The sequence below is a fragment of the Musa acuminata genome, chromosome BXJ2-7 (assembly GCF_036884655.1).
Source record: "Musa acuminata AAA Group cultivar baxijiao chromosome BXJ2-7, Cavendish_Baxijiao_AAA, whole genome shotgun sequence".
Lineage (NCBI taxonomy): Eukaryota > Viridiplantae > Streptophyta > Magnoliopsida > Zingiberales > Musaceae > Musa > Musa acuminata.
The window spans coordinates 6197753-6219869 of record NC_088344.1 but is presented as its reverse complement, the minus strand read 5'-3'; the positions used below and the strand labels follow the sequence as shown (position 1 = coordinate 6219869).

Here is a 22117-nt window from a genome sequence, read left to right as displayed (position 1 = left end):
ACACAAAACGACCATCACCACTCATAACATTGACACAAAACGACCATCACCACTCACTCACTCTTTATCTACAACCGCACAAAACCTTAAGCGACGCTATCGTTCGTCACCATTAACTGATACATTAAAATTATTTTTTTATCTTTTATTTTTATGTTTTTATTGATATAATCATTAATAATCAAATAAATTAAACTAAATATTCTACTTTCATAACTATAAAAATTTCAAAATAAATTTTTAAATTTAGGAACCAAAATTCTAAAAAGATCTAACTGCATAAAAATCTATAATTAGCCCTAAATTTGAATAGAAATACATCTTAGCACACAAGAAAAGATTAATTGGAAAAATATACATGCAGGAAAAAATGATAGGAACGAATGAATCAAGTTACATCAACGAATAAGCACGAAGAAGAGGAACATTTTACCATGCCGAGCAACAGCTAGAAGACAACTAATTATTTGATCCTTTAAAAAACTTGAATAATTTGGAAATTGGTCTGTAAGCTCGTTCAGTTTAACAATCGATTACTTTGAGAAATACTTTGGGCCAAATTGACTGCTACTCACCTCTTGCGAATGAGAACAAGCCAACTCATCTCCGGCCTCTCCCCAAAATCCATCACAAAATGGCAAACTCTGTGATGACAGCCACCAGCAGTTGTGGTCTCTCGGGGTGTTCAAAAGTTGAAGCTACAAGATATCCATTCGTTGGAAGGGTTTTATCCACATGTGGCCCAAAACACAACAGCTTAGACCACATTGCAGCATTCAACATTGAACAAAAACCAAAACCCAAAAATTCCACGACTGCAGCAGATCCATAGGCACAAATGAAAAGGCGATGCAACCCAACTAAAAGCGCCACTAGATAAGAATTAGGCAGTAATTATGGCACTACTACCTCCAAGTCCATAAAGAAATATCGAACTTCGAATGTTAAACACTCCTTGACAACAGGTATTGATGAGAAAGAAACAGATCCAAGCACGTTTGCTGCAATAGAGCTATGTAAGGCAGCTGGAATCCCTGCGAAGAGAAGCGAAGACAGAGTTAAATGCTAGGCTTTGAAAGTATGTTAACATCTACATCCAGCATAAGGTAGCAGTTACCACCAGCCTCAGTGGTTGGGGGAGAGGGATCTCTGTTAAGGATGATATCCATATTCATCTCCAACTGCCTCCCCCTCCTCTCGTGCCTCATAATCTGGATGCTCATATTGATGGTGATGGCCATCAGTCTGAAGTGCATTATCATAGTAATAATCGCCCTCATGTCGGTTTGACTGATCCCGCTCATATTTGGCTTCACTGATATGCTGGGGATGAACACGATCATAGTGCTCGTACTGCTGTGATTGATCAAACTGTTTGTAGTCACGTTCACGCCCATGTTTGCTTCGTTCATCATACCATCCTTGCCCATATTCATGTTCACCCTGTTCAAGATCTCTCTCCTTTGCTACCGACCTCTCCCTGCCTTGCTTCGACTCAGTATGGCCATATTTGAGATCCTTATCAATGGAGTACCCACGGTCTGTTTCATGGCTAGCACGGCCATAATCTCGCTCACGATCCCTATCCCTATCACGTGGACGTTCACGTTCACGTTCACGCTCACGCTCACGATCATATTCTTGACCACGATCTCTTTCCTTGTCCCTGCCACGACCCCGATCACGTTCACGCCCACGATCTTTCTCTCTTTCTCTGTCCCTTTCCCTTTCTCTGTTTCTACCTTGGTCCCTATGGTGATGGTGCCTTTCTTCCCTTGGATCCCGATCTCGTGCTCTTTCACCAGACCTGTCCATGTCTCGCTCCCTATCTCTGCCTCTTTCTCGTGATTTCTCCCTATCCCTGGAACATAACTTAATCTGTTAGATACAATAAAAGAGAAGCAAACAAGGAATTTTGTTCTGAGCAAAGAAACACATGCATTTTTAATATGTATGCTTTGCATAATTAATTTAAAAATAATATGTAGGAGCTCTACCGATCAAGATGTCGAACATCTTCAGGCCTGGGCTCTGCTGATCTGGAGCTTCCTGATGCAATTTGCTGTTGGTCCCTGGTCAACAGAAGATAAAAGTTTATATACCAGAGTAGGGTTATATGCTGTTGAACCAGCTATCCACTTTTCGATAGAAAGAAACTACATATGGCAGACACAAAAAGAATTGACTTGTCAGAAGCTCCCTAACAATTTCCACATATATTGATTTTATAGATTATTTACACTGGGTTTCAAGGATATGTAAAACATCAATGAGATGAAAAAAGAAAAGAAAATGGTAAATGAAAATGACAAACATGCAATAAAAGATCACATCCACGTCTCTGAAAAGATCTAAGCTTTCTGATAAGTACATATAACCCTCTAAAATTGACTAATTGCTTATTGACTGCTTGAAGATATTGATTTGCATACCAATTCTCATAAATCAGATTACTTTTCACCACTTGTCCTTGTGGTTACAACCTGTCCATAGATGTCATACTATCCTAGTTAAGTCTCAGTTTTTGTTTTTAAAACATAAATCATTTATTCATCTTCAAACATGTGAAGTAACATGTTTGAACAAAAGTTAGTGGGAAGATCACAACCCCACATCTAGGAGATCTTTCTACAATGCACCAAGTTAGCCAATATGTGAGCTTTGCTGTTGGTGTCATGAGTAATATAATCTGAAGGGATAGCATTGAAACTTTTGGCTAAAGTTATTAAGTTGATCAAAATATTAACTACCCATGGTGAAGAAGCTGAATTATTAAGCCAAAGTATAATAAGCTAACAGTCCGTTTTGATCCAAATGTCTTTAAAGCCTTCTTGAATTCCTAAACAGCTCTTGAGAGGCAGTGAAAAATAGCTAGACATTCAGCAGTAACAAGGGAGGAAACCTTGACAAAATTGCATCCAGCAACAACAACGGATCCAATAGTGATTCAAACAGTATAACCTAGACCAGCCAACTCGGAGGAAGGATTGAAGGTCCCATCACATTCAGCATAGTGACCAAGATTGGAAGAGATTATTTGGGAAATATAAGGCAAGGATCTAGGTTTCTCCTCAAACTTATGTTGAATCATAAAATCATTGGACATAGCAAGAGCACGATACCAAGTTGATAGCAATATGGAATGACAGTTGTAAAGCAATAGGTTGTTTTGATTGATCCACAGAAACCAAAGAGTTAGCAATTAAACTGCATGGGAAAATACCAGAATCCTTGCCAAGATCAAATCCTTCATTGATCCAAGCATCGCGTTCCCAAGAATTAAAGAATTTGAATGAAAAATTGAGTTTAGATTCCACCAATCTCCAGAAAGAGGATGCATAGGAGCATGTAAAGAAAATATGAAAAATTGAATCATGAAATAGGTTGTAGATGTGGCATGGAGGTATTTGAGAATGATAAATTCTTGACATCCAAGATGAAGTCAGGAGCCGATGAAAAATAAGCTTCCAAATGAATATTTTTACCTTAGGAGGTACGTTGAAGGCTCAGACCACCTTCCAACCAGTCCACATGTTGTCAATAGATCTAAGTTACTTCCAACCTAAACAACCAAATGAACTTTCTACCCTCAATCATGTTTTATAAGCTAAGCATTGTACAAACAATTGTAATTTTACCTCCTCATCTATTTTACCCCACTTTCTCACCTTCCCCTTAGAGGAACTTCCAATGGTTTGATACAAATGATTATTTTTGTAGGTTTACATGTAAACTGATAATCAAGCTCTATTATCCACAAAAGAAATGATGTAGATAAATTCGCAGTGGTATACATGCAAATTAATACTTTGAAGGGGTTGACATCTATCAAATAAAATGGACTTCACCTTTATGAAAAATCTCTTTATCTTGATGTGAATAAACCTACTGCCTTCCAGAAATATGTAAGGTTTTGTCCATGCTAAAAACCTTCTCATCCATCATTGTTCTACTCATAAACCTGACTTGGACCCACACATGAGGCTATTATAACCCCATCAATGGACCCCATTTACCAGAAAGTCACACAGGATGAGAAAAGTTCTTGGCAAAAAATTTTGTACATTCAACTACATTCTTCAAAGATATTGGCAAATGAATGCTGCATCATAATGTGTAGTGTTTACCATTACGAACCGAACAACATATTTCCATGAGACACCTACAAAGCTGCTGCAGCTCATTTAGAGCTTCAATTTGTACCATTGGCGGGCTTTCAAATGCATATCTTGAGTTATCAACCTATGAAGGGCACAAACTGAACTAGAACTTTTGACTTGATAAGACAAGATATTCATATAAATAGAAAAGATAACACACCCAAAGAATTCTTAAAACTAACAGTAAGTTAGAATGTACTACAGAATAAGTTATCCCTTATGCTAAATTAAGGGACACAAACTAACAACACCAAAGCCATGGAAATAGAACACAAAATTCATGCTAAATTAAAACTAAAACATTGCAGGCAACTGAAAAGTAATTTTAATTACCTTCCAGAATGCTTCTGATTTACTTCTTCACCTCCAATCCTGGTTGATCCAAGTCCACCACCCAATCTTCGAGGTCGCCAGTTTGGAACAGTTCTACCACGTTCAACATCCACAAGAACTCTTCTGTTATCCAGCTTCCTTCCATCAGCTTGCTTGTAGGCAGCTGCATAATGTAGAGAATTAGGCCGCAGTCACCACAATCCATGTATGCCACGTTTCAAAACTTTTCAGATTACAAGCCAGTTGTAGTCATACTTTTCATATCTCGTGTATGCATGTACTCGATAAAAGCATAACCTCTAGGTTTATTCACCACCTTGTCAGTAATTAACCGCACCTGGAAGTTAAAGAGTAGAAGAAACATAACTGTAAAGTAAAAAGGAGTCAAATTAATATACTTGAGAAAATATCACGAGGCTTATTGGCAAATATTTTATGTTATATCCTATTAAAATGCACGACAGCAGGCAACACGCCTCACTAGCCGTGCTCACCTCTCAAAATACAGCTTCACCATGGGAGATGCATCACCACCTTATGATTGAGTTGGCAGATAAACTGGTGTATGTTCCCAATTTAGCAGACGAATCAAATAGTTTTACGGTCTTCTTACCAAGGAAATTATAAATAGTGAAATATAAACAGATACTGATGTACCAGAAAATACTCCCAATCAAAGGTATATTCTCATTTGGCCTTTAAAATCAGAAGTAAAATTATTAGTGACAGTAAAATTGCACAGTCTTCAACTTGGATGATGAAGAATCCAGAAACATGTTCGGATAGTAACAGGAAAATTAAGGGAGAAAGGGAAGGGGTAAGCTTCCTTTACAGCTTGAAGACTCTGCTCACAATTATGGCGCCATGTAGGAAAGACCATTGTTGTTCTTTGACAGAGAATAAACAGTAGGAAAACTTGTTCGGTGATAGACCGCTTCTTCCCAGATATTGATAATTAAAGAATATCACTTACCAGTTGCTAAAAGGCTGGATGCCATCTAAATGGTCTTTGAATACAAGATTAAAAGGGAAACATCAAAGGATAACCTACATAGACCCAGAGATTTTACCTGCCACTACCTGTGATCTCTTCACCAAGTAATTATGTTCTGAATCCTCAGATGATGCTAGTGACCAAGAAAATACCAAGAAACTAAAGAAATCATATATCAGATAAACTCAATTTTCCTTCTATGACACATATACCTCTTCTTATACCTTTGCTGTGAATTGATTTTGAAGTTTCTTATTGATACTAACAATCATACTTAAAAGAAGGAAAAGATTGTAAACATAGAAAAAAAAGATTTACACTACCATAATTACCTGATGCACCAAGATTCCATTACAAACAACTTAAATTGAAGGAAGTTCATATTTCATCAAAAAAATTCCATGTACGAAGCAAAAACATCATGCAATCCACTACAAGGGCCAATATGCGTCTTAACATGAAAAATGGAGACTTGTATCACCATTTGTCATGTCAAAATAGCACACTAGTAAAGCCAACAAAAATATTAAAAATTGCTAGCTAGATGACAGACTTGTAACCAGACCAACATTTAAGTAGTAATTATCATGTCCTCATACTCAATTTGCCTAAAAATCCAATATTTTTACGGTGAAACAAGTAAACGAGTAAATACTTTTCCTTAACAACAATTACAAAAATGAACATGCGAATCAATTATTATAAACTAATTTTTTTATCTTTAACTTCTTACCTTGCTAGTTCATTAAGGAAACTAAGTAAATACCTTCCGAGGTATTACAATCAAAGATTACCCAGTTTTCTAGACATCTTGACTGTACTGCAATGTAATTACTATATTCTACTATTGTATAGTTTAATGTTTAATGACTAATAATATGTCACTGTTCCACCAACACTATTACTCGATTGCAGCCCCAACATGTACAACACTACCTTCACCACCACTAATTGCTGCACCCACTATCAACACTATCAATGCCTTCTTCCCCCCCTCCGCCCCCCCCCAGCCCAACCCTCCCCAATATAAAAAAGGGCTGCATCCTTCACCTCAACCCTACCTCAGTCTACCTTTCCTTTTCTCTTCATATGAACTCCAATCCCAAAACGCCACTCGTATCACCATCTTAACCTAGGCTATCTGCTCAATGCCCAATTCCAATATAGCTATTGTCCCTACCTCCACCACCATCTCTGCCTCCACCAGTAACTACACCATGTCTACCACCAGGACTACCAATTACTTGATCACTAACCTGTCTTCACCATTGCTGCTGGTGCTGTTGATAGAGGGGGTGGTGTTGATAGGAAGATGTATACTGCTGGATATTGTTGAAGGCAGATGCCAAGTGATGGTGGTGGTAGAGGAGTGGCATTGATGAGGAAGAAAATGTATGGATAATTCAAACAATTGCTAGTTAATATCGATATAGAAATGCGTGGTGCTAAATTTCTGATGATTAGAACTGAAGAAGAATATTTATCCAACAAAAAACAAAAATCGAAATAAAAACTCTGAGAAATACAGAAAATATAATGACTTCCGCAAGTCGATTTTTAAAATTTAGACACTTTTTTTCCCTTAGGGCCAATGAAATTATTAATAACCTTACCCAAGTTGAGAGCGATATCATGAGCTCCCAAAAGGAACAATCCAATATACTTACCCGCTTAATTGGTCCATAAGTTTCAAACTCCCTTTTAATTCTGTGTTCAGTGGTTTCATAATTCTGCAAAAGGATTTTGACAAATGATACACAAAACAAAAGAACAAATAGAGATGACCCTTGAATGCAAATGACTTACAAGCCTTGCTACAAACAATGTCTTATATGGATCTCCAGTGACATGAGGATCATTAGATGGATCATCTGCACAGAAATTTATATACAAGTGAATTGCAGGGAAAATTTTGAACAACCAATTCTGAATGCAGTTTCTTTGTGTCTTAGAATAAATACATTTCTCTAACTCCTCAGCAGCCTTTCTTGCACCCTCTTCAAGCCGAAGCTTCCGAATCCTAGCCCTTCTTTCTGTCTATTACCATAAAGCAAAAAATATATCTCTTAGTCAAAGCAAGTAATTTCTTGAACATGTGATTATAGATATGTGGTTTACACTAGGTTCAAAATGTATGGATCTGAAAAGCAGAAAGGGTTCTAAATCATTTCTTGAACCACTTACGTCAATGAAATAAACACAGATGCAGACACACACACACACAGTCTATACAATCAACACATACATGCTAGGCGCACATAAGTCATAAAACAACAAAGAATCACATTTTATTACGATACAACCAACATATATGCTAAGGCACCAATCAGGCCAAATAATTCAACAACGGTAAATGAACAATACACATACAACAATCATGGAGTTGAATTAAAATATTCCTAGTATTTTAAGGGAACGAAGATAACATGACAGGTGCAACTAAAAGCTTCTCTGCATATGAAATTACACAACAAGCAAAGCATAATTAATAAGGTGCAACAAGCATCTAATAAAGCTCGAACATGAATTTATAAACCAATACCATGAAAAGAAATGCTACCTTTGAGACGTTCATCTAGACTTCAAATCATAGTCCTAACCAAGGATTTTAATTTCGAATAATACCGCCTGTATCAAGCGGTACGTACCGGTCCGCCAACAAACTGGTACATGGACTGCCCGCTACCGGGCGGTACCGTCGATAGGGGTTGTTTCCGCCCCGTTACCATCCTAAATTGATCGTCACTGTCCGCTATCGGGTGGTATTAACCGAGGGAGAAGGAAGAAAAGGGAGAAGAAGAGAACCTGGAGATCGGCGCCGCTCTCCCTCCTCGTTTGAGGCGACGAGGCCTCGACATCGTCAGCAAAGAATCCTCGACGTTGTGGGGAGAAGAAACCGAGCGTCGAGGCGGCATTTCTTCTCCCCACACAGGCAGAAGAAACGAGGTAACGAGACGACGTGGCCGCCTCATCGCCCTTTTTTGCACGGGGAGAAGAAACGGTTTCTTCTCCCCACCTTTTCCGCGTGAGCAGAAAAGAGGCGACGTCACAGAAAATCTTTTTTTTTTGCTTATATATATATATATATATATATATATATATATATATATATATATATATATATATATATATATATATATATATATATATATATATATATATATATAACGAGACGACGTCGCCTCAGTTTTTTGCCCACATGAGGAGAAAAAACCGATGTTTTTTTACGCACACACACACCGAGCGGTATACCAAAATGTATCACTCGGTATATAGTACCATATTGTACCGAGTAAATCTCGAAACTTCGGTACGGTACAAATTTCAATCATTGGTCCTAACACTTTGAGCAAAAATAGACCATACATATCTCACATATATAAATTTATATAGATTATTTGGATGCATTAATAATTGGTATTGTCTATTAGTGAATGTTACTTGCACCAGAAAAATCTTGAGTGATTGGACTAAACAAGGTGGATTTCACATTACTAACTTCATAAATACAATAAAAGAGAAGTACAAGTATTCTATATTGTGCTACAGTAAGAGAGAACAGTTCATCCAAATTTGAGCTATACAATCATGTCTTTTTTATTTGATCCATATGCAAAACTTACACTGTTCTGTACAATCGTGTTTGTGATTGCTTAAACAGACATGACAAAACCAAGGATAAGCCCAAGGAAAAACCCATAGTATTTACTGAAACTGTATATATATATATATATATATATATATATATATATATAAACAATAACAAAGTGCATGAAAAGGATACCTAGGATAAGGCCTTCCTGAGATATATTCTCTACCATTGGCCAACATTGCAAAAAGTGAAGAGGTGATGTCATTGAGACAACCAATCAACAAAGAAACAATAGAAATAGAGGCTTGGGAATCTTAAGCCAAATTTAATCATAAAAAGATCAACTAAGACAGGCCATCTAACTTTATGTGTTTTGCGTGGGATTCAATGAGGCAGTGGTGGTTTAAAGGTTTGCAATACTGCTCAACATGGTTCGCCCTACTGGTTCGTACCAGTATACCGGCCAACTATACGGTATGTACCAAGCCATACTAAGCATACCAACACACGGTACATGAGAGCATACTGATGTACCACCCACATCGGTCCCCTATCAGACCGGTATGTACAGTATGTACTGAGCAGTACATTGCGATATGGCAAACCTTGCCGCTTAGTAAGGTTCGGTACAAATGGTATTTACCAGCCCAACAACCTACCAACACGTGAACCAGGATAAACTGGACAATTAATGCCTGGTATAAGACAAACCACCCATTATAAGCTTGTACCGCCTAATACAAGGCTTTGGATAGTGACTTTTTTTTATTTTTTCAACCTTTTTCCAGGCTTTTTTCTGAGCTTCGATATATATCGGTATACCTATACATAGTACAGCACAAACCAACACCTATAAGCCAGGACTAGTTTAAGTCAAAGTTTAAATCCTTGGTTTTAAGTCACCGAGTGGAAATTCAATTCATACCCCATTTGACATATGAATAGCTTGTTTCCTTGGTAGGTTTCCTCTAGTAAACCCTAGACATGGCAACTAATACATATATTTATTGTGTGATCATAATTCTGTACTTTGTAAAATTTAGACAACCAATGATCATTATATGTTGAATTAAAAGAAACATAAAAGTCATTTGTAGAAGTAACAAGTGTTCACAAAAAATACTTCAAAACGCATAGGCAAAACATTATTCTATCAGCCAAAGTCTTAAAAACATTTTGTCAATATTTGATGTGTCTCTTTGTGGAGTTAATATAAGCATCAAACATATACAATTAAACTAAAATAATTATAGATGTACAAACTCATAGTGTCTAAAATAATCCAAAACATTTAAGAAAGCTATCATCTAACTAAAACAATCTGAACATGCAAATGGCACACATTTTCAAATGTCCACTTACAGGTGGGCAAAAAGCTTGTGAGGAATTTCAAGTTTTTTCTTCCTTTAAAATAGTACTTCTCAAGGTTTGCAATTTCGAATCATACTGCCTGTATCGGGTGGTACATATCGGTCCGCCCGTGAACCAATCCATCGAAGAAGGAAGAGGAAGGAGAGGCTGACAGAGAAGCGTCGAAGAAAGAAGAAGGAGAGGGCGTTCGAAGAAGAGGGAGAATCGGGAGAACCTCAATGCGAACTTGTTTCCACGCCCTTTTCTCGATCTCGATCCGGTGCCACCCTCCCTCGACGATCCCGATCCAGGAGGTAACGGCGAGGAGAGTCATAAAGAGGAGGATCTGGAGGCACGGGGATTAGGGGAGGCGACGGCTAGAGCAACGAAAGAGGCGATCTCCTTCATCGCCTCGTCCGCGACTCTACGACCTTCTTCTATGCCAAGTTCTTTGTCGAAGGCCGGAGACATATGCGGCCTTCACCACGTTCTCCGTCGAAGGCCGGAGATGTCTGCAACCTTCGACGTCTTCGTCGCCTTCTTTGCCGAATGTCGTAGACGAGACGACAAGGAGAAGAGGAGGAGGCGACATCGCCGAGGCTACATACGCCTTTTTTAAAATATTTTATATAAAAATATCTATTTTATATTTTTATATATTAATATTATATATATATTTAGGCATATCGCTCGGTACGACATATCATACCGTACCGAGCAAAGCTAGATATACCGGTATGGTACGAAATTTCGAAACTTAGTACTTACTATTTCCACAACCAAAGGCAATTATTAAGGATAGAGGAGACAATTTATAAATCCCTGGATATTTAATAAAAGGTTTTTTCACTATCATGTGATGTGTTATTCCAAGGTTCAACAGAAGGAAGCTGCAGTGCCCGTCTCAGAAGCACACAAGCATATATCCTAGAAGAGAGCAATAGGTTTCAAAATGTAGGAATTGGCACAAAGATACAAGGTCTACCGTACCAAAGCGTACCGCCCGTACCGGGCGATACGTACCGATCCGATAGGTTACCGGTACGCGAACCGCCCGATACCGCTACAGTGCTACAGTATGAAAAAATAAAAAATTATTCAGTACACCAGGGTGTACTGCTCGGTATGCCCTGATGTACCGCCCGGTACACTGGTACCGTACTGTACTGAGCTCGGGTCGAAACGCCGGTACGGTACGGTGCAGCAAACCTTGCAAAGATATTGAAAATGCACTACTTACCCATGCCCACATTAGACTTATATAAATACATGTTGAATTTTGAAACAAACCAAGATTTGAATTTATCTGTAGTATTGTTTAATTAATGTCAATGTCATATAACATTGTGTTAACAACACCACGTTTAGAATTAAGAATTCTATTCCCACAAGCATGGATGTGCAATCTTTTCATGTAGTTTGTGGACACCAATGTTCAATAGAAAAGAATGGCAATATCTCAAATCCAACCCTATCTGTTGAGGAAACACATTCACATGGACCAACATTTATATAGTGTAGATCAATATGAAAATAAATGTTGATATGCATGATGATGGACCATAAAATATTTTATGGTACAGAAGATATGCCCCTTCAATTGAGAGATCGGTAATTTGCACTTATCAAATGTGTATAGTCTTACCAATCCAACTAAGAATATCCCGACTTCCTGCCTTTGTCCTTCTAAGTTTTGAACATTTGATATATGTTGAACTTTAATCATCCACGGTTCTTTACCAAAAATGGATACTATCAATTTCCTCCAAGGCATGACAACCATTAAAAGAGAACTAACATGTCAGACACCATACTTTAAAATTTTTCCTTTTGACCATAACCTCAATTGCAAACATATGACAAATATGCTATGAACAAGGAAAGTATGTCAATCATCAAGATATGATTCTTATATGGAGTTATCAGTTTAGACAATTAAGAGTTAAGATCCGTCAGAATTGTGGAAGTCCCAATGTGACATAGTAAAACTAGTGAGGTACCTAAATCATAAGAATAATTCAAACTGCAATAATTCTCACCGGTGTTTCTCCCTTGATAACAGGTGGAGCATACTCAGGATCACTGGGTTCAGCAAATTGGCTGACAAATTGTGCCATCCCTAAAAGTAAAGGGGAAAACAAAAAATTCAGACTTCAGTGGTGTCTATGTTTAAGAGAAATATATCTCTCGGTGGAGTAGCCACCTGTATATGGGGGACATTTTCTTTTCTCAACCGGAGGTTTATACTCCAAAGGTGCACGAGGTTCAAAAAGCTTCAAAAGATTAGTGGTAAGTCCAGTTGGATGACTCTGTCCAATCTGCACACAAGGAAACCAACGTTAAGCACCATGAACAAAAGTATCACGGAACATTTAAGCATCATGGTGACAAAGATAGGAAAGGAGGTATCTTTAACAAAAACGATAAAAGAACATGTCAAACAAAAAGCAAGACAGAGAAACACAGGTAGTAGTATGCTAAAAAGAACAAAACATGTACAAATCCTAGTAGATAAGACAAGTTTCCTAAGTAATTAACTAATAAACAACCAGCACTTTCAAGCCGACAAAAAACCAAGAATGCAAAGGAAAAGCAAAACAGCAGACAGGATAATCAATAATAACATGAACCTGAACCTACTGACATTATGCGAATCCACGCAATTAAATGCCCAAAGAGTCGCAAAAGGAACATAAACTCGATGCCCTTCAACAACTCGCCCGATTTTTGCAGTCTTAATATTAAATAATATGTAGTGAATGCTAAATAACAACTCCAAAACTACCTCAAAACCCTCACTGTTATGCAAATCGAGAACTTCAGCAGAAAATGGAGAGAGAGAGAGAGATTTCTCCAAAGAAAACTCAATCAATCCTAGAAAAGGGACACCAGAGCAAAGATCCCAAAGCCATAAAGCTAATCGACCTCAGATCATAAAACCTAATCCAACTACAATCTACCGATAAGGGCACAAACAACGAAAAAGTGGAGAAAAAGAAATAAGATGTTAGGGTTTTCGAAGATTACGAGCTTCAACTGGAGAACGTTAGCACGATTCTGGGCCTTGGTGCGAGCCTGCACGGCAGGGTTATTGCGGTTGAACGGATCACCGAAGTCGCCCATCGCGATGGGATGGATCGATCGATGAATCGAATGCGATGGGAATCGCCGCCTTTGGAGAGGCGAAAGCGAAGCAAGCGACAGCGGAGGAATGAGAAAAGTGGCCCCTTTTTCTATTTTATCTTAAAATTTTTAAAAATTTCACATTTATCTATTTATAAATAGACATTTATATATCCTTAACATCTTTAACTTATAATCAAATACCAATAAAATCCATTTCATTTTTTCCTTACAACCTTTTTTCCTTCCTTTTTCTTTTTTTTTTTCCTAATCGCATGTAAAATGATAAAAAAATATATTCTAAGAGGAAGAGGTAAGAAATAGTTTTTCATATTTATTTACATGATTTAATATTTTTAAGATTATATAGATAGATTATGCAACAACTTAGAAGATCTTTTGGGTTAGTTAGATTGGCCAAGAAGATGTGATCAAATTACTCATCTTCTAAGTATTTATAAAATACTCAAAGTATAATTTTTTTTTCGGTGATTCAAAAATATCTAAATATATCATCTTCGAGTGATGATAAGATAATCAAATGTTCAGATAGATATTTTAAGTATTATACATCTTAACATTTAGAAGAATAATATTAACTATTTTCTCTCATTTAAATATAATATAAATTAATGATATAAATATTCAACTCATAATATTTATTATATTTTTAGGATGATGTTTTCTAAAATAATCCAAAAGAAATTAAATTTAAAATTATGAAATTATTTTCTCTTCTCATCCTTTTTCTTTCCTCTCATGAAAGCGAGTGATAGTGGTGGGTGACGAGAAAAGGTGGGAGCTATTGCAGAAGGATAATTTTGATATTATTTGAATTAGAAATATAATTAAAAAAAAATAAAATTATGGTAATAGTTTAAAGTATATAATTTTTTTTTGATATTTTTAGGTTTGGAAAAAACCTAAAAGAATTTTTTTTCTAGAAAAATCTTCCAAATATATACGCGAAAATACTTTTCCGTAATGTCATATGTACCCACACTTGAAATATGCAGACTTGTTCAGGAGATATCGAATAGGGAGCAGTTCCAACGTCATAATAACAAAGACAAAATTCAGGTATAACGTCGCTTTTGTGACAAGACGTGCCGCGGGCGACAAATTGACTTACGAAAACTCCAATTACCCGTCTCCGCGTTACCCGCTATCCTACCTTGTAAGCAGTATCTTGGTCTCATCTGTGGGCCCCGCATCGGTAAATTGCTTCCACAATGGGCGCACGGGTACGAACTTCGAGTAGTTCGTGCGCATTGTCCGTTGCGTTAACTTGCTGATCTGGTGGAGGATCATGACAGACGCATCGTCCGTTTAACCGACACAAATACTGTAGCTCCCACCAATGGCCTAGGTGGGTCCACCGCTTCCTGTAATCGCAAGGCAGGTAACTGTGCTGGTACTCGTGCTTTGAATAATCACTACCCTGAAAAACCGTCGTGCGTTAGATCGAGATCGAACGGTCAAAGAGCGCTGATCAAATCTTAAAGCTACAAGGTGAAGTGATTTACTCGGACGGCAGGAGCATTTCGAATTCGATATTAGGCGGCAAAAACAGACGCTAGAAAGTGACGGTTGTTAGCCCGTCACAACCGCGAACCAAACTGCCTGTAGCTGGCAGCCATCGTCTTACCTAACTGCGGTTAGCTAACCCGGGTTTATTATTTGAGGGCGGGACCCTAACTTTGCTCTTCACCACCACCCACCGGTCCTCCGCCATATAAAACCCTCGAGAGAGGCGAGGGTTGGAGGCATCCGAAGGCGTCTTAGTACACGCCGAAGCCAAACTCTCTTTTCCTTTCTCTCATCTCTACATTTTTGCCGCGAAGATGAGAGAGTGCATCTCGATCCACATCGGGCAGGCCGGAATTCAGGTCGGCAACGCCTGCTGGGAGCTTTACTGCCTCGAGCATGGCATCCAGGTTCGATCTCGTACTCTGCTTAGTCTTCGATATGGTCCTTTTCCCTTTTGTCTTGATTTATTACTGTTGTAATAGTTTCTGATTGCTGAATTTGTGATTGGCCCTTAGATCTCTGGATTCTGGGAGTTTAGTGTCTAGATCTTAAGGTTTTTTCTTCTTTTTGTGCATAAGCATGGGCTTGTTATGTTAATTTGTTTATCCCTTGATATTTTTTGGCATCCCTCTTGCATGATCTCTTTCGATGAGCGTGAGATTTGCGTTTTTGTACAGATGGATCCGGGTATCTTGTAATATGCATATCTATTGAGTTCTAGATTTCTTCTGGCATTTTGTAGTGATCGATCGTTCGATTTGTTTCCATAATTCTTGGTTGATTGCAAAATGTTAGCATGTTCATCTATGAGACATCATTTTAAGATGTTCATCTAATTTTCGCTCTTTATGACAAAGTTAAGCAATCTGTTTAGGATCCTTTGGATCTCAAAGGACTCGCAGTCGGTTCTGGTTCTATTTTCTTGGGTGATGGTTTGCATCATGAGGTTCCAGAAGGATTTAGAGTCAGATCTCTGTCTTTGGTGATGTAATAGTTCTAGATCTTATAAACAAGCTTATGTCCGTTAATTTTTACTGTCGTTTTGCTCGCTGGGCCTGTTTGTTCTGTTTCTTATATGTGCCAGATCTCGTGATTTTGGCCAGATCTGATTCCGTAGGGTGTGCGGTGCATGTAAATCTAGGTTGGCCGGATCTGATTTCTTAAGTTGTAATAGATTATTATTCTCGTGTTTGCTTCCGTTCTGGTCAAATCTATTTTGTTTTCCTACGAAGCCATGCTGAACAACTATCAAACAGTTTTTTTTTTATAGACGTTTGTTCATTTTTGCCCAAATCAATGTATCAATTGTTCTGAACTATATATCATGCTGTTGTGCAGCCTGATGGCCTAATGCCTAGTGACAAAACTATTGGCGGTGGTGATGATGCTTTCAACACCTTTTTCAGTGAGACTGGTGCCGGGAAGCATGTCCCTCGTGCAGTATTTGTTGATCTGGAACCCACAGTCATCGATGAAGTAAGAACTGGAACATACCGCCAGCTCTTCCACCCTGAACAGCTCATCAGCGGCAAGGAAGACGCCGCTAACAACTTCGCCCGTGGCCACTATACCAGTAATTACTTGTTCTTCCACCATGCTTGCAATATCGCCTGATGCAGTGATAATGCATGATGCTTACATTTTATACGCTCTCGTTCTTGCAGTCGGCAAAGAGATTGTCGATCTCTGCCTTGATCGCATCAGGAAGCTTGCGGACAACTGCACTGGCCTCCAAGGCTTCCTTGTTTTCAATGCTGTTGGTGGTGGCACAGGCTCCGGCCTCGGTTCTCTTCTCCTTGAGCGTCTCTCTGTGGACTATGGAAAGAAGTCAAAGCTGGGGTTCACGGTCTACCCATCACCTCAGGTCTCCACTTCTGTGGTCGAGCCCTACAACAGTGTTCTGTCCACCCATTCTCTTTTGGAGCACACTGATGTGGCTGTTCTCCTGGACAACGAGGCAATCTATGACATCTGCAGGCGATCTCTTGACATCGAACGTCCCACCTACACCAATCTTAACCGCCTTGTTTCTCAGGTTCGCACTCGCATCACTTTGAGCATCAGAAAAGAAGTAAAACATCATCAAGCTTCATGTAATATTGTTCTTCGTTTACAGGTGATTTCTTCCCTGACTGCCTCACTGAGGTTTGATGGTGCCCTGAATGTTGATGTCACTGAGTTCCAGACCAATCTGGTCCCATATCCAAGGATCCATTTCATGCTCTCATCATATGCTCCTGTTATCTCTGCCGAGAAGGCTTACCATGAGCAGCTCTCTGTGGCTGAAATCACCAACAGCGCCTTCGAGACATCTTCCATGATGGCAAAGTGCGATCCTCGCCATGGCAAATACATGGCTTGCTGCCTCATGTACCGTGGAGATGTGGTGCCGAAGGACGTTAACGCTGCTGTTGCTACCATCAAGACCAAGCGCACCATTCAGTTTGTTGACTGGTGCCCGACTGGATTCAAATGTGGCATCAACTACCAGCCGCCCACCGTGGTGCCTGGTGGTGATCTGGCCAAGGTGCAGAGAGCAGTGTGCATGATATCCAACTCCACCAGTGTTGCTGAAGTCTTTTCACGGATCGATCATAAATTTGATCTCATGTATGCCAAGCGGGCCTTCGTGCATTGGTATGTTGGTGAGGGCATGGAGGAAGGAGAATTCTCTGAGGCTCGTGAGGATCTTGCAGCACTCGAGAAGGATTACGAAGAGGTTGGCGCTGAGTCTGCCGCCGAGGACGAGGATGGTGATGAAGGGGATGAATATTAGGATGCTGACAAGCTTCACCGTTTGTTTGTGTGGGAACCCCTTACCCTTGTGTTTGTGTTTCAAGCTTCCTATCGTTGCGTCGTCTTTACCGCTGTCTGTATGTCATGTAGATTTCTGGATGTTAAGAGACTGTTGGTGTGATGTTATTGTCGAGAATGTTGTTCGGATGCTTGTTTTATGATGCTATCATGTTTAGCTTGTCGTTCCCTACATAATTTTCTTTGTTGAGTTGAGAGTTTTCTGTAGATTTAAAGATATCGTTCGTTGGATGTTCTGTAAATTACAAAGCTCCACTATAGACACAGCTACCTGTTCCGGATTAAACTAGAGTGCAATCGAGTTATTGTGAATTCAGATATCATTGGTTTAAATAAGCTGTTAGTTTATCGCCATGAATTTTCACTTTGGACAGAAGTCATGGACGCCATCTGGTGCAAAAGACATCACCGATCAGCGTGCCCCTTTGGATGTGCAGAAATATATGTCAACCAAGATATTTAAGGGTGATAGTCATGCACAGAGAGAGAGAGAGAGAGAGAGAGAGGGAGAGCTTATATGTAAAACGCTGATCATGCTGATAGTATCTGAAAGGGGTGGGTGGAGTAGGGGGTGAGAGGATTTATAATTATGATGAGACGACTTTGCTCCGGGATGCTTCGTCTTAATTGGGGCAATACATTGCGATGATGCTGCTCAAACAATTCAGGCACAATTAGTGTCAGTTCGAGCACAAGAAAGGTAAGGTAGCGGCAGCAAGAGCAACGCTTGCCTTCTCTTGAAGAGGGCTGGGCTTTCATGATAGGGCAATTTTTGGTGTTTATTGGGAGCACAAGGGACTCCAAGGAGACTGCATCGTCGACTAATTAAGTATCAGCTAACATGTATTATAATTGAATTTGAACAAGTTGAGTAGACATAAATGTTCTTAATAACAAACAAAAGAGTATTCTGATTCTAATTCTAATTCTATCTATATTTTTATTATGGAGTCACATTCTAGTCCCACTTAAACAGTAAGAAAGCCAGAAGTCTCCAACTTTGTACAGATGAGTCGTGTCTATGGACAACATACGACAGATGACAGCCATGAATGCGTTGCCAACGTCCCACGCCAAATTGCTTGCCAGATAACGCGTGACACAAGTGGACAAAGCTGATGCCTTCAATCCATTTCTGTGCCTCCAGCAAGAAAGAGTGAGGCCGAGCACAGCAACGTGGATCGACCCTCGCAAAAGCATCACCTTACTGTTCATCATAATCCATCACTGACAACACACAACCTCTGCAAACAAAGTGGCAGCCACTTCACTAGATCTCAAGCCATTCTGATGCTCGATTTAGAGGCATCGTGTTGCTGTCACTGAATCGAGTTCAACATACACAAACATTGCAAAAACAAACAAACAAACAAACAAAATCAAATAATCTCTACTCCAATCCATTCCTCCAACAAGCAAAAGCTACTTCAAAAAAAAAGAAAAGAAGCAGCAAAAACTACGACCTACTTTGACCGATAACCCTCTCTCTTTGGCAGCAGACTAACGGATCAATATTAGATCAACCATACAATGACAAATTGAATGAATCAACAAAAATCCCTAAAGCAATCACGCACGCTACATTTGTACAATGGCAAAAATATCAAGCAGAAAAAGAGATCTCTGCGAGAAACTGTGGTGGTGGTAATCAATCTTGATCGGACGGCGGAGGATCACCGCAGCAAGGCAGGTGATGACAGCCCCCTGCGGAGCTTGTGCGAGAAGAGACGGCAGGCGTCCATGCTGAGATCGACGGCCGCGGCGAGCGCGACGAAGGCCGCCGCGTCCTCCGCGCACCCCACGTGCTGCACCCCGACCTCCACCGCAGGGCGGCCGCTCCGGCCCTCGCCGATCACCGTCGACGACATCACGAAGCCGCGGTAGGCCGGCGACGGCGATGGCGACAGCGACAGCCCGCGCCCCAGCTTGCCGCCGCGCCCCGACGAGGAGGATGTCCGCGCGAGGGGGTTGCCGCCCGCGCCGGTGAGATCGATGGCGAACTTGCCGCCCTTGGAGGCGCTGATGGTGGACTCGGCGAGGCTGACGCCGGGGCCCACGGCGGTGTCCGGGAGGAGCTCGAAGCGGTAGCCGAGGCCGTCGCCGGCAGGGCCGCCGCGCTCGCGCCAGGCCTCGAGGCGGCCCCAGGGCTGCCAGGTACCGTCGACGGGGCGAAGGATGAGCCATGCGCCGGGGTTGGAGCGGCTTACCCGGTCGGTGCCCGGGGAGGCGACGAAGGGGGTGACCATGGAGGCGAGGGCAACGGGCGAGCCTGAGAGGTCGTGGACCTTGACGGACCACCCCTTGCGTTCCTTACCGGGGCGCTCCCGCTCTGACCCGAAGGACGAACGCCACCTCCGCGGACTGCTCGGCTCCGACTGCGTCGACCTATAGGAGGGAACACAAAAAATAGGAACTTTCATGAGATCACGGCACCAACACTTCCATTGGGTTCACAATTTTGCTCCGAATCGAAGAAAGCCATCGAATTTGACGGGCGATCGCAATGTGGAAAGCTAAATACACGGATTTTTGCAGGACAAAAGAGGCGTTTTTGTCTTCAAAAAGGTCGCGAACTTTGGGCTTCAGATTAGTCCAAGAATAACAGAATCTTGGCTCTGTCGCGAAGAATCCATGAAAACAAAGACCAAACAGCTGATTTCAGGATATTCTCATGTAAGGAATGGCAATGGCGTGGAAAAGTCAGGTTTTGATGAAGAAAACCCTAAAATTTGACGTGAACAAGAACAAAGTGGTGTCTTAGGAGAGGAGAGAAGAGGAGATGATGACGAACCTTGATCTCCAGTTCCAGTCGCCGAAGTTGTGGCGGCAGCTAAAGCTGCAGGTGAAGACGGGCTGCCTCCTGTTGCCCTGGACCTGGAACACCTGCGGGCTGCACTCCGGCTCGCCGTCGAACTCGAAGACGAACCTCGGTTCCGCCTCCGCCTTCACCGTCAGGTACATCTGCGCCTTGGCCGCCCCCTTCCCAAGGCCGATCCACCCGCTGTGGAACACCACCGCCGTGCCCTCCGCCGCCTCCCTGAGATCCAGCGGCAGGGAGACCTTCCCCAGGAGCCTCCCGGACCTCACCCCGCACGTGGTCCCCATGCGGCCCGAGTAGATCGCGACCTTCAGCTTCGCCGTCCCAGCGCCGGAGGCGGAGGCGGCGGAGAAGAGGGATCTCCCAGCGATGCGGTCGAGGTCGGCCTTGGAGAGGTGGAAGCCGGCGGCGAGGGAGGCTGCGGCGGCGGGCGGGTTGGCGTCGGCGTGGTCCGGGGGGAGGAGGGGCACGGGGACGGTGTGGCGGGAGGGGTGCTTGTCGAGGCGGACGGTGGCAAAGCAGGGGTGGGCGGAGGGGTGTACGCCGGCGCCGCCAGCGGGGCGGGCGGCGACGGGAGACTTGAGGGCCAGGTTGCCGACGAGGACTCGGACGAAGGGGCAAGGGTCCATCTAGAGATAGGATGTGGGTAATGGCCGCAGGCGCTCGCTTCTTAATATTTGTGAATGGATTCGGTACGCCAATATTAGCAGCACCACGAAGGCTTCTTCTCTCCTCTCATGGAGTGAGCGAGTCAAATGGGAGGCGGGGATGGCAAATTGGAATGGCGACTTGAAAAGGAGAGGAACCACGACAAGCACTAGCTCTCGAGATGATGATGAGAGGGAGGAAGAGATGGAGGTGGCCGATGCTAGCGTCGCATACATACATACACCCTGGGGAAGGGCGGGTCGTGAGCTGGAGCCGCATGGGATCCTGTCGTGCGCTTACCCATCAGGTGACGCACGTTTCTGTGTCGACCGAGTATTACTCGAGAAGCTGTGTACACGTATTCGTTATCCGCCGTGTTAGGACAGGGGCCCAGTCCTTGGGTCCCACACTTTTTTTTTTTTGGTCTTTTTGGGGGGTTGGGGGTGTACACGTGCCCCGTGATTTGCCTGTTCATGGATATTCTAAAAAAATAAGCTTGTTTTTAGAATGCATCAATTTTGAATCCATCGATTCCTAAAGCACATGAGCCTACACTTGTGGGACCCACGCGTGGGGCCCGGCGCGTTTAGAGAGAAAATTTGGATGGGAGGGAGCCAAACTTACCCAATGCAAACTTCTCGTGTATATAAGCCTTACGGAGTTTAATAACGAAAAATAATTTAAACTCGAATCAAGAGGTCAATTTTTTTAAATGTTCATCACAACATTTGCATTGGGAAAAAAAATTAATACAA

General features: G+C 41.4%; 3 protein-coding genes across 6 annotated transcripts; 1 reads left to right on the top strand and 2 right to left on the bottom strand.

Moving 5' to 3' along the window:
• Window positions 1-839: 839 nt before the first annotated feature.
• Window positions 840-13649, bottom strand: LOC103990323 (U1 small nuclear ribonucleoprotein 70 kDa). Of its 3 annotated transcripts, none has more exons than XM_009409414.3 (11): window positions 13457-13649; window positions 12633-12747; window positions 12469-12548; window positions 7449-7524; window positions 7294-7358; window positions 7155-7217; window positions 4749-4830; window positions 4494-4656; window positions 1998-2072; window positions 1118-1861; window positions 840-1034 (listed from the first exon to the last, which is right to left on the bottom strand). In XM_009409414.3, the coding sequence occupies exons 1-10, from the start codon at window positions 13550-13552 to the stop codon at window positions 1153-1155; spliced, it is 1524 nt and encodes a 507-aa protein (XP_009407689.2). In that variant the 5' UTR covers window positions 13553-13649; the 3' UTR covers window positions 840-1034; window positions 1118-1152. The 3 variants fall into 3 exon arrangements, with proteins under 3 accessions (XP_009407689.2, XP_018684812.2, XP_018684811.2); XM_018829267.2 differs by having other exon boundaries at window positions 1121-1861; XM_018829266.2 differs by having other exon boundaries at window positions 840-1861.
• A 1658-nt stretch (window positions 13650-15307) lies between these two features.
• On the top strand, window positions 15308-18122 carry LOC103990324 (tubulin alpha chain). Of its 2 annotated transcripts, XM_065116560.1 has the most exons (5): window positions 15308-15489; window positions 16421-16655; window positions 16747-17117; window positions 17199-17657; window positions 17746-18122. In XM_065116560.1, the coding sequence occupies exons 1-5, from the start codon at window positions 15397-15399 to the stop codon at window positions 18037-18039; spliced, it is 1452 nt and encodes a 483-aa protein (XP_064972632.1). In that variant the 5' UTR covers window positions 15308-15396; the 3' UTR covers window positions 18040-18122. The 2 variants fall into 2 exon arrangements, with proteins under 2 accessions (XP_064972632.1, XP_064972631.1); XM_065116559.1 differs by having other exon boundaries at window positions 15310-15489; window positions 17199-18036.
• A 1142-nt stretch (window positions 18123-19264) lies between these two features.
• LOC135616863 (uncharacterized) lies at window positions 19265-21572 on the bottom strand. Its single transcript, XM_065116555.1, has 2 exons — window positions 20688-21572; window positions 19265-20281 (listed from the first exon to the last, which is right to left on the bottom strand). Exons 1-2 carry the CDS (start codon window positions 21341-21343, stop codon window positions 19570-19572), a joined length of 1368 nt encoding a protein of 455 aa, XP_064972627.1. The 5' UTR covers window positions 21344-21572; the 3' UTR covers window positions 19265-19569.
• Window positions 21573-22117: the final 545 nt, after the last annotated feature.

What these genes read in the sequence shown, in the direction of transcription:
- LOC103990323 (XM_018829266.2), bottom strand. Translation starts at nt 13,552, where the DNA reads ATGGGCGACTTCGGTGATCCGTTCAACCGCAATAACCCTGCCGTGCAG. An exon ending in CATTGTTTGTAGCAAGGCTT is followed by an intron (nt 7,218 to 7,293) that starts GTAAGTCATTTG and finishes ATCCTTTTGCAG; the next exon opens with AATTATGAAACCACTGAACA. An exon ending in AATCAGAAGCATTCTGGAAG is followed by an intron (nt 2,073 to 4,493) that starts GTAATTAAAATT and finishes TCTGTTGACCAG; the next exon opens with GGACCAACAGCAAATTGCAT.
- LOC103990324 (XM_065116560.1), top strand. Translation starts at nt 15,397, where the DNA reads ATGAGAGAGTGCATCTCGATCCACATCGGGCAGGCCGGAATTCAGGTC. An exon ending in GCCTCGAGCATGGCATCCAG is followed by an intron (nt 15,490 to 16,420) that starts GTTCGATCTCGT and finishes GCTGTTGTGCAG; the next exon opens with CCTGATGGCCTAATGCCTAG. An exon ending in ACTCCACCAGTGTTGCTGAA is followed by an intron (nt 17,658 to 17,745) that starts GTCTTTTCACGG and finishes GCATGGAGGAAG; the next exon opens with GAGAATTCTCTGAGGCTCGT.
- LOC135616863 (XM_065116555.1), bottom strand. Translation starts at nt 21,343, where the DNA reads ATGGACCCTTGCCCCTTCGTCCGAGTCCTCGTCGGCAACCTGGCCCTC. An exon ending in GACTGGAACTGGAGATCAAG is followed by an intron (nt 20,282 to 20,687) that starts GTTCGTCATCAT and finishes TCCCTCCTATAG; the next exon opens with GTCGACGCAGTCGGAGCCGA.